We start from the raw sequence: 17,362 nt of genomic DNA on the forward strand, positions 1-17,362 counted from the left end.
CAGAACTCTTGTCTCCCAGATCCTATTTTAGTTGCAGAACAAACATAAGTCATAATAGAAGCTGAATTTCTAGAAGTCTTCGTGTGGTCAAGAATTTATGAATGAATCAAAACCAGAGTAATAATTCCACCAGTACGACAGCAGGACATGTTAGAAAATATTCACCAAGTTCACTGGGGCACTACAAAATGAAGACATACAGACCTTACAAATTTGTGCTTAGCACTGGCTGGTTCCAGTAGAGCCCTGTATCACAATGGAATTACTGGAGCTTCCATAACAAATATTGGTAGCTAATCTGCTTACCAGGAAAGGCTTGATTAATCTTGTTGTCACTGATTGCTATTCCTAATACTTGGAGATAGCAAATCTACACGGCACAGACATGGGAAGAGTGATCACTGTTCTAAAGAGTGTATTTGATCACCATGGCATGCCTCCATTTTGAGGATAGATAATAGGCTTCAATTATCCGGCATTGCTTTCAAATGCTTTGCAGTAGACTCAGCAATTTTCAGCATATCCTCAGTGGACCACACTGTCTTCATAGCAGTGGGGTAAAAGAACAGGTTGTTTGGACACTGGAAAACCTGCTCTTAAAAAATGAGAGGATACATATACAGCTCTTCTGATTTAGAGCACGCAGAACTGTTCATGAGTAGACAACTGTGTACAACCCTACTAACCACTGCAGGAGCATCAAGACTTCCATCAGAAAGCTAAATTGATAAAAGTCAGCCAGAGGCACCATTTTAATATCAGACCTGCAAGCAGAAATGTCCCAACTCCTTTTATATAACAGGAACTTTGAATTCTAGATACTTTGAATTCCAGAATTCAAGGAATTGTCCAGACTAGTGGAAAATCTTCACTCATCTCTAAGTAATTAGGGGGGGTACTTCAATTCCACAATAAGTTTTACAGAAAGGCTACTTATTAAAGACCCAATCTTTTGAGAAAGTGGAGAAAGAAAAAGTTAAGCAAAATTTTAAGAAAATTACCCATTTCCGGAGAAATGGGGATGTAGTAGACAGAGTAAACTTTGTTGCAGGTAGATGATATCATCAAGAAATACAGCTTTCAGTGGAGTTAGTTGTAACAAAGCACTGGAGCAAGTCAGACTGTCTCAGCTCCCTTAATATAGCTAATACATGGTAACGGGAAAGTTCATTTCAGTGTGGACAGGGAGAGAATCTGCTGCTGCCTAAGCAGGCAACATCATTGCAAGATCTCACGCCTTTTGTCTTATTTTTGTATTCATCACTCCCCTCACCTAATTTTTTTCCATACCAGGTGACATAGGTGATTTGTTAATGTAACATCTCCCTCTTTAAGCTCAATGAAAAGAGACCTCTGGGTATAGGGCGGTATATAAATCCAATATAATAATAATAATAATAATAATAATAATAATAATAATAAAGCTATCAGCTGATGGATGATTTATATTAGGAGATAGTAAGGAGTTTACTACAACAAAGGTGTGTCATAAACACAAGCATCCACACAAACGGTGCCTGGGAACTAAAACTGCTACATGTTATCATATGAATTGTGACACCTTTCCTTGATATAGTTATACAACAGGTACTTTCTGTTGTTGTTGTTGTTGTTGTTGTTGTTGTTGTTGTTGTTGTTGTTGTTGTTGTTGTTGTTGTTAATTGAATTTATATACCGCCCTATACCCAGAGGTTTCAGGGTGGTTCACATGGGTTTCTACTCACAAATGCCTAACTTTTAAAATAAATAAATGTGTGCCTTTAGAAACAAATGAGCTGTAGGCTAGCGGCTGCCTTTTGTACCACTGGCAGCTCTATCATTGCTCACATCAAACAGAAAGCTTATCCAAGAGATGCCCTCTTCTTACCCTCTGACAGCTCTTTGTGCTCTCAGCATTAGCCTACTAACACAAGGCATCTCTGTATTAACCAGTTTGATCTATATGGAAAGGTCTTTACTATAAAGTAAGACTAGTTGCATTAGAAGAATTCACATAATTGTGGTCACCTGCAAAGCTGCTACAACGAACTACAGAGCCAGCACTTTATGACAGAAGCTCATGCAACAGCTAATTAAAGGAACCGAAAACATTAGGGGCAGTCTTTTGAAGCTTTTCTATATTTAAACGTTATGTTGAATGTCACCCTTTTCTACTTAGAATGAATAACCTCTGATAATCATCTGACCCTCTTTAAAAGAGGGGGAAATAAACCTAATTCCCTTGCATTATTTAACACACATGCACTTTGAGTGTGTGTCAAAGGAAAGCAACAACTTCCCGGATTAGGTAATTAAAAAGAACAACAAATGCAACAGACAAACAGCTGATCTGTCTAAACTCAACTTCATAAGATCTATCTACCCTATAGTCAAAGAAAGGGTGTCACTTTCTGTTATGTGATTCCAAGGTGACTGCTTATATTTTGAACTGCTAGGCTAATTCTAGCCTGAGCAAAAATCTGTCTTTTATTTCATAATTAATTCTCAGTGTCAACACTGGTAGATGTTCTTTTAGTAACAACCTACTGTGGCTTTTGACTACAAACAAAAACAAAGTCTGATTTAACGTTATTAGTGGCCTGACATACAGAAAACATGAAAAAAGTACAGTAAAGCTTAGGCAAAATTATTGATAATATGTATTCCTTAACTATCTGTTTTTTCAAAGCAGGCCAACCCAATATTGTTGAATTTCTGCAATTTTACTAGCATACATTTCAATACTGTGACAACACATGGCGAAATCAAATGTCTACAACTTATCAGATGAACGACCAGGATGATACTTCTAATACTATTCTTAAAGAAAGCATTTGAATAATACCAACCAGAACAGTCATTTGAGCTAGACCCTTATGTACTTAATGGGCCATATATGACATGAAAATTTGGTAGGAAATATCACATTTATTGATGTGTGAGAGAAAGCAGGCCACAAAACTGCTCCCCAAAGCAAAGAGTATATGCTTACTTTCCAGCACAATGTTACATCAATCTATATGTACAGTGGTACCTCAGGTTAAGTACTTAATTCGTTCCAGAGGTCCGTTCTTAACCTGAAACTGTTCTTAACCTGAAGCACCACTTTAGCTAATGGGGCCTCCTGCTGCTGCTGCGCCGCCGGAGCACGATTTCTGTTCTCATCCTGAAGCAAAGTTCTTAACCTGAAGCACTATTTCTAGGTTAGCGGAGTCTGTAACCTGAAGCGTATGTAACCTGAAGCGTATGTAACCCGAGGTACCACTGTATAAGGATAATGTTTGAAATTGGAAATATTTAAGTATAAGGAAATTATAGACATGTACAACATAAAATAATACAAAAGAACTGGGGGAGGGAATGGAGGGAAGTCAAAGGATTGGGGAATCCCAAAGTATGGATTTAATATGGTATGAAAAAGTTTTATTTTCTGTTTTTGTTTTCATTGTATTGGTTTATTAAGGTACGTGAAGAAAATGTTTGATTGTGAAAAATAATAAAAAAATATAAAATAAGAAAATTGGGATAAAACTTTCAGTTACTACTTATAGGAAGCCTAGTCATCAAACATGATAATACACAAAGAATAGGCCGAAGGTTGGAATGAAGATTCAGCCTGCATTTGATGGTCGTTCTGCCTTAAAAACCCATGTTTATGCTTCCCAACATCTATTTATGTGCAGAGACAGTGGAGGGGAAGGGAAGAGTTTCCCAAGTAATCTCATGAGGGGAAAATGCTTTTATTTCAATTTGCCTGTTCTTTGTTCCCAGAATACTGTCCTAGCAAGAGTGTTCTAGAATGTCAAAAATCTTCATCCAAGTTCTGTGGTAAATTTTAAACATCCACTTGATGCCATTACCTGTTATATCCAAAGCCTACTTAATCAAATTAGCCATCTTTCTTCTAATTCACTTTCCCTTTGACATATTTTAAAGAATCCTAGCATATCCCCTGTTTCCTGAAAGCAGCTCAAGGTGGCACACTTGGTTCTCTGCCTCCCCATTGTATCCTCACAATGACCCTGTGAGGAAGGTTGAGACTGTGATTGGCTCAAGGTCACCCAGTGAATATCATGGCTGAGTAGGGATTTGAACCCAGGTTTCCCAGGTCCTAGTCAGTGCTTTAACCACTACACCATACTGGCTCACAATGCCAGTTTTGTATCACCTCAGCTGGAAAGTACTGAATTTGAGGAGGCTCACCTATTCACAGCATGTGTCATAACAAAATGCTAAGTCTACAAGTGACAAAATATTGCATGAAGTGCTTCCGAGTGTGAAGAAGCCCTAAGTTGCATTTCCCCTAAACTAACAAGCAGATACGGCAAATAATTAAAGAACAAACACTTGCATGTAAAGGAAATGTTGTACGACTGTTCACACATAAGGGTTTCGATTCAGGGTAGCACCGAGATTAAAAACGACATGTGCTCAATCGCTGTAAGAAGCGATGACGAGAATGTTCAGTTCTAATATAGTCAGATCGGCAGTGTAAACAAGATAAAAGAGATGCATCACATCACATTCAAATTTTGAAACAAATGTTAGGAGACATACTTGTAAGAGGAGTGTTATATTTTATTTTGCTGCAGCTAAGCAACTGATGATGTCCGAAAGCAACACATTATGCCTAACACTGTGACCACATTAGGGCATAGATCCCAATAAAATATAGACAGCAATGCCTGTGTCTACACGTATTAGTGGCCATGGCAATCACATCAAAAATGGCAATGTACTCCCAGAAAAGAGCAATAGCACATTACTCTTGCTGCTTTTTTGAACAGTTTAATAGTGTGTGTATATGTGCATATGATGCTTGGGGGGGGGGGGATCTTAACCCTTTCCCTCTATGCCATTTTCCTAAAGGAAAGCACCTCCACGAATGCTATTTCTCTCCTTGAGTAACACAGGCAAGTGAAATAGCAGCTTTAGCAGGGGTGGAATTTTTCGTGTTTCTTCAATGTCATGTCTTATTTAACCCTGAAATCACGGTTAGAAGTAGGCTAGGGAAGCTGCATTTAGTTACCAGGGTATATAATTGCAACAAAAGTGTAACGTACAGTGCAAACTGCTAAGGCTGCAATTCCAAGCGTTATTACTTACAGGTAAATCTCATGGAAATCCATGGGACCTCTTTCTGAGTAAACATTCAGATTGGCTGCTTTTGCTGTTCCTGAGCCAGCAACAATGAAATTAATAGGACAGCACAGAAGTGATTGGTGGATTAGGCACCTAGTACAGAAAGCTCAGGTGAGTGAATTTCTGCATTGATTGGCAATGGTTTGATGAGAGCTCAATCAGCACTTAAGCAGGTACCAGGGGATCCCCTGACAAAGAATTTGATGGCAAGTGGTAAGTAGTCAACCTACCAGGCAAAGTTCAGAAAATCCAAAAGGCACAAACAATGTATATTGGAACAAATATGTAAATAAAGAGTTCTGCCGTTCAGGCTGAAAGATATCAAGAATTCAGAATGGATGTTCCCAGGTTTATTTTTATTGAACTGCAGTGATCCAAATACATTCACATCATGAACTAATTCCTTTTGAATTAAATGAATTCTATTATAATGGAATGACTGAAAGACTTGAAAGAATTGCTTACAAATGCACATAGAGGGGGGGGGGCAAGATAGCTAAGTCTAAATTAAGATGTTGGCTATGAAGTTTCCAATAGGACCTTGACATGACTGTTGACCTACTCATGACATGATCACACCAGTAAGGATTTGGAATTCTATTAGTATTACCAGAGGAAAAAAGTCAAGGAGTCATCAGGAAAACAAATCTATATCTGCTACTCCATCAGCCAATTACTGTTGTTAAAGTGGAATTAGATGGGTATTGACAATGCGAAGGGGATAAGGATTAAACAGATGACTGAGTATACAGCAATGTTGCTGTGCATTTTGCTACTTAAAGTTTCAAAGAAAAACAGTCTGGGAAAAGGAAAATAATTGTCATATAATATTATGACTCTGAAAAAATATATCGGAAGGGAAACAGGTATTTAGATTAAATATTTCAGCTAGTCACAAAAATTTCCCTCTGGCCGAGGCACTAAATAACAGCACTCAACTGGAGTGCACTAACAGAATATTATTATGCTATTAACTTGGCAACACAGTTCAACCACGATTATCTCAATGCCATGGGGGACTCTGAATAATTTTAAATAATTACCTTTTTATAAAAAAAATAATAATCAAGGGATTTCTTTCAATTGAGTTAACAGATGTCTTGGGGACATGAACCTGATAGTGGTGAATTGAGTTTGTAATAGAGAGGATGGACTGCAATATAAAGACACACAGAGAATAATGTGGTATGTTTGTTGGATATATTAACTAAGTAAAGCATTATTCCTGACAGGTGGCCATCAGCCCTCTGCTTAAAAACTTCCAAAGAAGGAGAGTCCACCACCTTCTGAGGGAGTTTGTTCCACTATCAAACAGCTTTTACTGCCAGAAAGTTATCCCTGATGTTTAGCTGGAATCTCATTTCTTGTTGTTTGAATCCATTGGTTCGGGTCGTGCCCTCTGGAGCTGCAGAAAACAAGCTTGCTCCATCTTTCATATGACAGCCCTTCGGGTATTTGGAGATGGCTGCCCTGTTACCTTTCAGTCTTCTTCTCTCCAGGCTAAACATACCCAGCTCCCTCAATTGGATTTGTCTGCCCCAAATCTCATTTGCTTCACAATGTACCAAATCTGCCACAAACATCAGATGATGTCCTACAACAAGACCAAGAGTAGGTTCATCACATAGTCAATGACAAACCTCCACTTTGTTTTTCCCACTTTAAATACACTGATACAAATATGTGGGATATGGTTGCAAGTAGTTGGGAGTGGAAGGGGCATTTATGCTTACTGGGAAGCCACTCAGGCAACACAGTTTGGGTGGTGGTCAGATATGATGCCAAGGAGAGGGAGTGAACCAGGAGGGCTGTGTGTCTCATGCAGGAGCTGGGCTATTGGTCAATCCAATGCCTCTCTCAGCAACGTTCGGCAGAAACTTTCCCAGTGTTCATTTTTCCACAGACAGTTTTCCATTTCAGCTTGCCAGACAGAACAGCTCCTCTCTCCTTCCCCCATGCACTGTTCTGGGGGTTCTCCTGACACTCCATCGCCAATATGATGGCACAGAAGTAGGGGAGGGAGAACCCCATGTGCCAGCAGAACTCCTGCTGCGAACTTCCACTAGGGCATTGAAGAAACACTAGGAAGATGCGAATTTTTTCTGGGTTTTTAGCTAAGCTTAAACCTAAGCTAAATTAGGTCACTCTAGGGCAAGAGAAGATTTTCTAGAAACCTCATCACTCTTCCTCCCAAATGGCTGAAGTGTTCCTTTCCCCTTTTCCAGTGTGTGTTTGCATTGAATCAGGGGACCTCCAACCATTCAAACATACATGGTTCTACCAGACTGGAGGTCCTCCTGCAGACCCTGTGCTCCTGGCATCTACTGGGTCCTCAGAATGGAGGCAGACAAATGACTTATGATGTGCCTGATGGCTGGTGGCTGCTGCTGTGACTAGAGCTAAGGGGGCTGTTCTGTGGTGTGTTTACTGTGTGGAAAGCTCCCCTGTATTGTGCACTGACCTGACTTCCCCTCCCCCTGGTATGCAAAAGGCTAGTGGGGGTATGTTTCCTCCTTCCCTATGGTGGAACTCAAACTCTTTCTTCTCAGTCATAACACCCCCCCCCCCTGATTAACTGATTCTTATTCACATTATATTGAGTTTCTTGTATGTGCCTTAGATACAAGTGTAATTAAGAGGTATATAAAATCACAGAATCTTACAGTTGGAAGGGAGCCCAAGGGTCACCTAGTCCAACCCATGACATGGCATCCATGTCCATGGCATCCATGACAGATGGCCATCCAAACTCTGCTTTAAATCCTCCAAGGAAGAAGAGTCCACCACCTCTCGTGGGAGTCTGTTCCACTGCCAAACAGCTCTTACTGCCAGAAAGTTTTTCTGAATCTCTTTTCTTGCAACTTGAAGCATTCCCTCAATTCCTTCATTGAAGTCATTTATAAAGACATTAAAGAACAACAGGCCCAGGACAGAACCCTGCAGCACTTTTTCCCAAGATGACGAGGAACCATTAATGAGTACTCTTTGGGTTCGGTCAATCAACCAGCTACAAATCCACCTAACAGTTACCTCATTCAGCCCACATTTTACCAGCTTCCTTACGAGAATATAATGGGGGACTTTGTCAAAAGCCTTACTGAAATCAAGATACACTATGTCCACAGCATTTCCCTAATCCATCAAGTTTGCAATTCCATAAAAAAGAGAGAAAAAGAAATCAGATTGGTCTGGCATGACTTATTTTTGAGAAACCCATGCAGGGTCTTTAGTAATCACAGTATCCTTTTCTAGGAGAGCTGTGTGTGACAGGGCCCTTGCCTAGTAGACTACACAAGTGCTTTGTGTGTAGATTCTCCTTCTTTGCTCCAAAATGTGTGTTGTGCTCCAAAATCATGAGGGGAGAAAAGAGACTAGAACCCTATCTGTAGGGTTCCCAGAGACTGGCAGTACTCTTGGGTTGCTGCTGTCTGTGCCACTGGACTGCAAGCAGTGGGGGCACTGTGTCATTATCTTGTGCACTGTGTGTACAGTGACGCAGGTGTGCCTGAATGGATGGTACTTGGCCCCACTGGAAGCTGAGAATCCAAACCAAGCCACTGTTAACTTCTGATCACATCTTCACAGAAATTTCAGTAAGTCGAGTCGAAGACTTACATCATTAGTTTCTTTGGGAATTAAGAAACATAATAATGACATACACCCTTCTAGAGATAACTACTGTTATTAAAACCGGACTGACATGTAAGGGACAAAAATAGAGGGTCAATTTTATGATCCTCATTAATGGAAATTAATGTTCTATTCAAGATCCTGAAGTGGGAAGAGAAAACTTTCAGAAATACAGCTTGCTGTCCCTAGTATAAAGTCTCTCTTTTGGCACTTTCGTAAAGTAATAAAACACAATGTAATTTTGGGAAGGGGGGTTATTAGGATTGTAGCATGCCACTTAGCCAGAGGTATTCCCATTGGTTGAAACAGGATTACAACGGTGTAAGTGATGAGAGACTTCTACAAACTTTATACTCATTCCCACAATGTTTTCTATAATGAACTACTAGCACAATTAAAAGCTTAATGAATCCTCAGATGAGCTACTGCACTGGTAAGCACTGCCAAAAAAGAAATTTATTCCAGAGCCAATCATGTTTCAGCACTTCCTTTCAAAGGTATTCAAAATGCAAACTGAAACTTGCTCAATACATTTCCCTACCCCTCACCCATATTTTTTCCTTGCATTGGTTTGATATATTGAAGCATTACAGGAGTAAAAGAGATCTTATGCTCTCATGACTTATTATAGCCTACTCTGATTAACATTATCTAGTGTGTTATAGAACCTATTTTTTATCTTGAGAACCTAGGCAAATTTCATATTTACTTTATGTATTAATAGACACTCACTGGCCTCACTTGGCTAACCAAGAGTGCTGCCTTGTGACTTTTAAGGGTGAGAGAACAGCAACAATGTTTGCTTCATACTACACACACTCTTGATTAGCCAAGGGAAACTGCAGGCAACTACAACTTAAACATTTGATACAATTGTATTTTGAGAATAATTTTCACATGAACAAAACTTCTTGTACAAAGACTACAAATCACTCTGTACACTGAGAGTGGTAGAAGTTATAATAGTTTAGTTATAACACTAAAGGCGTGCACACATACACATATGGTGGTCCTCCGCTATATATTCATAAATTTTGAAATTTATAGCACATGCTTCTTGTTATCGGTTCCAGGGTGCCTTACAATATTGTTATATGGTATTAGAACAGAACAGTAAAAACACAGTAGAAGCAGAATGAAAAACAAGAGTAAGAACCTCTCATCCTCAAATAAGTCCACCACCTGTTTATGCCTGAGTTACCATCATGGATGGGCCTTCTGTATGCAAACACATAGTCATGTTCACTTGCCTTTCCTTTAATAAAGGAAAAAACCCAAGGTGTTTAAAAAAAACCCTCAAGGGGGCTAACGACAATTAAAATTTCAAAAATCTAAAAATAACAACAGTGGAATGAAAGCCAAGCACCATTAAAACAATTCGGAACCAATGTTGGTTAAAACACAAACACAAGGAGCGCAAGAGTTTAAAACCATGCATATCCTAAAAGCTTTCCTAAGAACAATGCTTTTGCCACCTGATGGAAGGCCATTAAAGATGGTGGCAAGAGGCTGATCCTCAGAAGTTCCAAGACCTGGGCATGACCACTGAAAAGGCCCTCTCAGTGGTGTCACCTTGTCCAAATGTGCTGTCTCCAGAAATGGGTGTTGTTGGTGTACCACCCTTAACTTGCCCAAGTCACTCCTGGTTACAGCAGTCATGGGGCAATCAAGGTCAAGGCTACTTCAACTTTTCAAAGAGAGTGTCAACCCATCTCCATATCACCTCTACTGTCCAGGAGCACCTGTGTCTTCTAAGGATTAAGTTTCCGTTTGTTTGCCCAAATCCGATCCATTACTACCTCCAGGCTGTATCCAATACAGAAATGCAGCAGAATAACCTGTCTGCTCCTGGTGTCTTGGGATTTGGCTTCCGCTTAAAGCCAGGTTGCAATCCCATTCAGTTTGTGTTTTTTCTCCACATGAAAATTGTGTTTTTTATATCGGTGACAAAATAAAAAGGATAACAAGCTAAAAAGCTTATCATCCATAAAATTTAGAAAGTCCACTCGTGTATAGAGAAGGAAGGAAGGAGAGGAAAAGTTGTTTTTAAAAAAGTGGTTAAATTGATAGTGAATTGCACAAAAAAAGCAGGTTCTGAGTTTTAACTAAAGAATTCAAAATTTAAAAGCAATGTGCAATCTGCACAATCCACTTGAGTAATTTATCTACTCTTCAAAGATTATAATTCCATCTAGGTCAGGAAAAAACTGTGACCCAGGAAACTCCCTTACATTTCTCAACTGGAATTATGAATATTTAAACTGGCTAAGATCTACAATCAGTTACTTGACAAGGCAATATTTTCATTACTGAAAAGGCCTTCATCTGGGTTTGGATTAGCAGACATTTCAAAACTCTAACACTGATTAAGAATAAAGGGCAGAAAAGTGAAAATGTTTAGTACAGACACAAATATAAATTTAAAGCAATCCACTCAATGTAACCTGCCTTGCCAGATCTTTTTAACTTATTGGGAAAGTCACTCGACTTAATATTGACACAAAGATGTGTAAATCAATACATTCAGAATGAGTGATATATTTTAATTTAAAAATGCTCAAACTATAGCAGTAAATCTATTCACTTAGCACATACAAATCATCCAAACTGTATGCTTCTTGGGATTTAATATCAAGATACCACAGAAATCTGGGATGCATACATCGCACTGCAAGTTTAAACCCTATGATCTTCCTACTCTCCCTGAACACAGCTATAAGTGGGTTGCACTGTGTTGTAAATAGAGGGAAGGTGCACTTCTACAGAGAGTTAGGATGCTTAAATCCCAGAGGTTAATGTCCCAAGATTACAGCTTGGGTTGAACTGGTATACCAAGGTTATTTTACCTATGTATACTTTGTAATTCTTTAACTTTTGTATGGCATTTTGCAACTTCTGCCAAATCAACTTATTGTATATGTTCAGAATATTTTTTCGATTTAGTATTTTAAAAAATCCAGTAAAATGAAAGGGAAGAAATTTAAGCAGGAAAGCCTGACAGAACAAGGCAATATCAGACTCAAGAGCAGAACCCACTGAAATCAATGGGCCTTTTCCAAGCATGACTAAGAGACATTAATTACTCTACCTCTTCCCAATATATTTATTTAAAATTATATAACCCACCCAATGTCAGCTGCTTGGAATAAGCAACAATTAAAGTCACAGTGTCTGTGTACACAGGAAGCTACCTTTTGTAGCAAGTCTGATGTCCAGTACTGTATATTCTGACTAGCAATGGCTCCCCAGGATTTCAAGAAAAAGTATTTCCTATTATCTCCTACCTGATCCATTTTAACTGAGATGCCAGAGGCTGAACCTAGGACTGATATGGATCTATATGTGAAGTATGCATGCTGCTGCTAAACTATGCCCCCTCCTAATATCAATTTTTAAAATAATTTGTAAGCAATAACTATTTAATAAGCTACTAAAGTGTGTGACAGCATCTTAAAAAGCAGAGACATTACCTTGCCGACAAAGGTCCGTATTGTTAAAACTATGGTTTTCCCAGTAGTGATGTATGGAAGTGAGAGCTGGACCATAAAGAAGGCTGATCGCCGAAGAATTGATGCTTTTGAATTATGGTGCTGGAGGAGACTCTTGAGAGTCCCATGGACTGCAAGAAGATCAAACGTATCCATTCTGAAGGAAATCAGCCCTGAGTGCTCACTGGAAGGACAGATCGTGAAGCTGAGGCTCCAGTACTTTGGCCACCTCATGAGAAGAGAAGACTCCCTGGAAAAGACCCTGGTGTTGGGAAAGATGGAGGGCACAAGGAGAAGGGGACGACAGAGGATGAGATGGTTGGATAGTGTTCTCGAAGCTACCAGCATGAGTTTGACCAAACTGCGGGAGGCAGTTGAAGACAGGAGTGCCTGGCGTGCTCTGGTCCATGCGATCACGAAGAGTTGGACACGACTAAATGACTAAACAACAACAACGAAGTGTGTGAAGTGCTGTACAAATTAACAAACAACTCCCTCCCAACTCTACAATTCTGTGATTCTATGATCCCTGCTAATGGCTCACATGTCAGTGCCACCCATCAAAGGCGTGTGAAAACACAGAAATGGCACTACAGTACCCTAACCTTGTCCAACTCCTTGTGAACTTCCAGGAGAAGTGATTTTTATAGATGCAGAACAAGCAGCACCTCCCTAAGAAAGTAAGAAGAGTCTGCTGGATCAGGCAACCGTGGGAGACATTATCACAGCATCACACACCGGTACCTTAATCTTTTCTGGATTTAATTTCGACTTGGCACACAGCACAATATTTGGGGTAGAAACTGCCAATGTCAAATGAAGTAGAGCAGAGTGAAATGCCACCAACATACTGAAGCTCAGAATGATCTCATTTAGTGGTCTCTTACTGGCATTGATCATTGGGGGAGAGGAAAGGAAGGAATGAACAGCCACAAGAAAGTATCCCAAGATAACTGGAAGCTATCCACCATGTGACTCTGTACCAGGAACAAGTAGAACCATTCAAGAGCCAACTGATCGACATCTGCTAGCTGGCAAACTTTCACTGTGAAAGCATTTAAAGGCTGCATTCAGATGTAATGCATAGCCATAAACGTCGGCTTATCGTACCTTATCATGCACAAACTGTGTCTGAGAATTCCTACTTTGATCCCACCTTTGCACAAGCAGGTAAACAGCTCAGGCACACTGTGGTTTAGTTCAGCCAAGGGTTATTAGTGTTATGTGTGAACATAGGAACCAACTCCTAGGGGCTGTGGGGATTTTGGCCCCCACAATAAAATATTTGAGGGGGGCCACCTCCCCCAAAGTTGATAAGCATTGCCATTCAAATGGTGTGTATGTGTTTGTGTGCACTGTGTCATGTGATTGATTATGCAGGGAGGGACTGACCTGGGCCCATACAATTTTTTATTCAAGTTGGCACCCCTGTGTGTCAACACTGCCAGTGTGTTATTTAAAGTTTGATATACTTTTTTAACTATTCAGGTAAAGTTAAGGCTGGTAAGCCTACACAGAGCAGTGGATCCTCACAGTTCTCAAAAAGGATAAAGATCAGATAACCCAGACAAGAAACATATCATTTCCTGAAAATTAGTTACTTAAAAGACCTCTGTGCTAAGGGGTGCATAAAAAAGCTTTAAAGAATCGGCTCCAAGTGAATCTGTGCCAGGCGTTTTGCCAAGAGACAGACCATTAAAGGCTTCAATGATCTCTTCCTCCGAGATGGACCTGCCAAGACGAATCCTCTCAGATATACTAGGGAGGTTAAGTGAGGTCATGAAGTCCCTCCTCTCCCCAGCTGTGGGTACTTTACCAGTCTGAACATTTTGCTAGGGAAATAAATGAATGCTTTAGGAGTTTATCTTTAATTAGGCTGGTGCCAACAGAGTTTCTCTGAGCTGGTACTGTGCTTGGGCTTTTGTCTGACTTGATTAACTTAGCTGAACAGCGAACTGGTTCTGGCACTCTACTAGAGTAATCTGTTTTGTGAAAGTCAAGGCCGTTTGACACCTCTGGGCTACATGCAGATCTACAGAAGAGTTGGCCACTTCCAGTTCCTCCAGCAAAGCAGAATAAAACAAGGCACAGAAGTACCTCATCCTCAACCATTATTTTTACATTTCTGCGGAGATCAAGAGTTTACCTATTCATTTCAAGACAGTAAATACTCATTTCCAGTAGCTATAAATTTCTGGAGTATGTGGAAAGCAAACCATGTTTAACTAACGATTGTTGGTTGTAAGGATACCTGACCTGCACATGATGCTTTCATCTTGTAAGTGAATGAGGCAGAAGTCCTTCTAGAATCATGGCAGCATTCTTTTGCGGGGGGAGCACATGAGTTCGGTGCTTTGATGCAGTGTTGTTTTTCTAGAAAAAGAGATGCCGGAATGCACCATGTTTGTTCTCTTATAATGGCAATGGTGCCCACCTGAGAGGTGCTGGAATTAAGTTCTGTGTGGTTCCGGCTGAAAAAAAGCTCTGCTTTGATGGGTGCCTTTCACCCATGTAGTGCAGGGAAAACCAGCCCTGAGACTTTGTGGCTGAAATGAAATTTGAACTGGGCTCATACCTGATACTCAGCCAAAGCACTGTATCAGCTCCCAGTATAAAACATAGGATAACTAACATGCTCTAGCTCAGGATTCCTCAAACTTGGCCCTCCAGATGTTTTGAAACTACAATTCCATCATCCTTGACCACTGGTCCTGCTAGCTAGGGATCATGGGAGTTGTAGGCCAAAAACGTCTGGAGGGCCGAGTTTGAGGAAGCCTGTTCTAGCTGGACATGCAAATGGTTCATATGTACTTTCATGAATCCTTGTAGGCAAGAAAATACCACCACCTTGGGGAGGTTCATGGAAAAAGTCCTGAAGGTGGTCTAAAGTTATTCATGCTTCCTTTAAAGTTTGTAGAATGTTTACTTTGAAATGTAAAATTGAAAACTTAATAAAACAATATTATTTTTTAAAAAGTTCTTCACACTGAATGACTGTAGTTTTGAAATTTCAATGTAATTCTACCTAAATCTTTTTGCCTTTACCAGCTTTAAGCAACTTATTCTAACTAATAGCATGTGACATGGCTGGTAAACTAACCATGTGAAACATCCAACCTGTCAGGACACAAAAACTCAATAAGCACACCTTGCTGCTAGCATATTTGACTCATATACCAGAATCTGTAAGCACTACCCAGGCATACTAAGAAGCTGGCAATTTAACCCCCAAACTCACTTCTGATTTTTCACTGAAAATACCTAGTAAGGGATTACCAATAGTACTCTTGGTTTCAAAGCCTACAATATGGAATTTACATTCAGCCACAAATTGAAAATATGAACATTTCATTATCTTACACGGGTTATACTTTTAACATTCTCCTTTGGCTCTATTAATCTGGAAGAGGCTTTGTACAACAGAACCTTTCCTTATATTTCTTGCTGGATTTAAGATTTCTTCCACACATGATTGTAAAATAATGAAGAGACTGATTTTGTGGATTAAAAGATGGGTATTCTAAATCTAAAAATCTTTTGAGATACTACCAAAAGACTACTATATTCTTTTTTTCTTTTGGTGAACATAATTTTATTTAAAACTGCTTTATTAATGAGGTCTTGGCAACTTCATAATGGCATAAGCCTTTCTACAAAAATCAACAATTTAAAGAGAGAAAACTGAACATATTGACACTATTTTTAGATGAACAGGTAGGACCTGTAATTAATGCCTGCTCTTTAGTGAAGAAAACAGATGCTTTCTTCACTATGTAATTAGTGAAATTAATGAATTCTAATGCTTCCATGCAAATGATTTATTTACCTCAGAAATCAATCATTTCAACACTCAAGATGTTATCAACTTAACAGATTCACTAATGTGCCATGTCTTGATCTACTGTATTTATTAAGTCATTATTTTCTTCCCAGTTGTCTTTGAAGTGTTTTCTAACATTCTCCAAGTCTGTCAACATTCTGGCGTCTATGGTGTAAACAAAACATGATTAGGTATTATGACATTTGTATAATGGGCCTTAATTATACAGAATGCCAATCACTGAATCTACAAGTCTTATCAGAACTATCACCTGCAGTAGAATTTGGTGGTCAGAGTTCTGAGATGGCACACTGGATTATACTACTTTGGATGACTACTGGGGGGGAGGGGGGAGATTAATCACATTTTTGAATGCTGACCCACACTGGGGGAAAAAGGGAGAACTGAGTGATAACTGCTAGGTTTCTATTTGGAGGAAACATATGCTGGGGGTGTTTTTGTTTGTTTTGCAACATCTAGCAATAATAAAAAGAGTATAGCAAATCAGTTATTCCGAAGTAATATGGCTCATCTTGTTACCTTAGGATGTAGCTACATAATTCTGCTGTATATACTGATCTGATCTGCCAATGTGTGCAAAGAGTGGAAGTTGACAAGAGATTTCAAATCTATGCTCCACTTCAGAGTACAGACACAAACCTGTAAGGAGAAAACAAGCATGCAGGAAGAGGGGATGAACAAAAACCTCTCTTGCTGATATGCTACCTTATTTGTAAGGCATCACCTGTAGTCTTATGTTGTACAATCACTTGGTCACTTAATTCCTCTGAATTCCTAAAACCAAGCTATAGATACACTGGATGGCTATGTGCAATCCCCTCCTTTCAGACTCAGTTGTTTATGTAGATGCAATGATACCAAGGTTATTTTGAGGACTGCACACGGTGATTTGCACCAATTAAGTACTATAATGAGTAACAGTCTATCCCCACAACTCAGCATATACTAACATGAGCAAGACTTCCAAGACTCATTTCAGTGGTGAGAGTAGATCTGAATATGGCGGGGTCAGCAAACTTTTTCAGCAGGGGGCCGGTCCACTGTCCCTCAGACCTTGGAGGGGGGGGGCTGGACTATATTTTGAAAAAGAAAAAGAAATGAACGAATTCCTATGCCCCACAAATAATCCAGAGATGCATTTTAAATAAAAGCACACATTCTACTCATGTAAAAACTCCAGGCAGGCCCCACAAATAACCCAGAGATGCATTTTAAATAAAAGGACACATTCTACTCATGTAAAAACACGCTGATTCCTGGACTGTCCGTGGGCCAGCTTTAG

General features: G+C 39.6%; 1 protein-coding gene across 2 annotated transcripts in view; it reads right to left on the bottom strand.

The window, feature by feature from the left end:
• The window catches only part of GPATCH2 (G-patch domain containing 2), a 100,560-nt gene that overhangs the window by 59,191 nt on the left and 24,007 nt on the right, over positions 1-17,362 (bottom strand). Inside the window, exons 7-8 of one of the 2 annotated variants that reach the window (XM_028724626.2) lie at positions 16,600-16,719; positions 16,043-16,224 (exon numbers count right to left, since the gene is read on the bottom strand). The exons of the other annotated variant lie outside the window; for it this stretch is intronic. Of the exons in view, the coding sequence (XP_028580459.1) occupies positions 16,612-16,719 (108 nt within the window). The 3' untranslated portion in view covers positions 16,043-16,224; positions 16,600-16,611. Of the gene's footprint in view, positions 1-16,042; positions 16,225-16,599; positions 16,720-17,362 lie in introns of those variants that run through there. 2 annotated transcript variants of the gene reach the window in all.

This window comes from Podarcis muralis, chromosome 3, assembly GCF_964188315.1.
Source record: "Podarcis muralis chromosome 3, rPodMur119.hap1.1, whole genome shotgun sequence".
NCBI classification, from domain to species: domain Eukaryota; kingdom Metazoa; phylum Chordata; class Lepidosauria; order Squamata; family Lacertidae; genus Podarcis; species Podarcis muralis.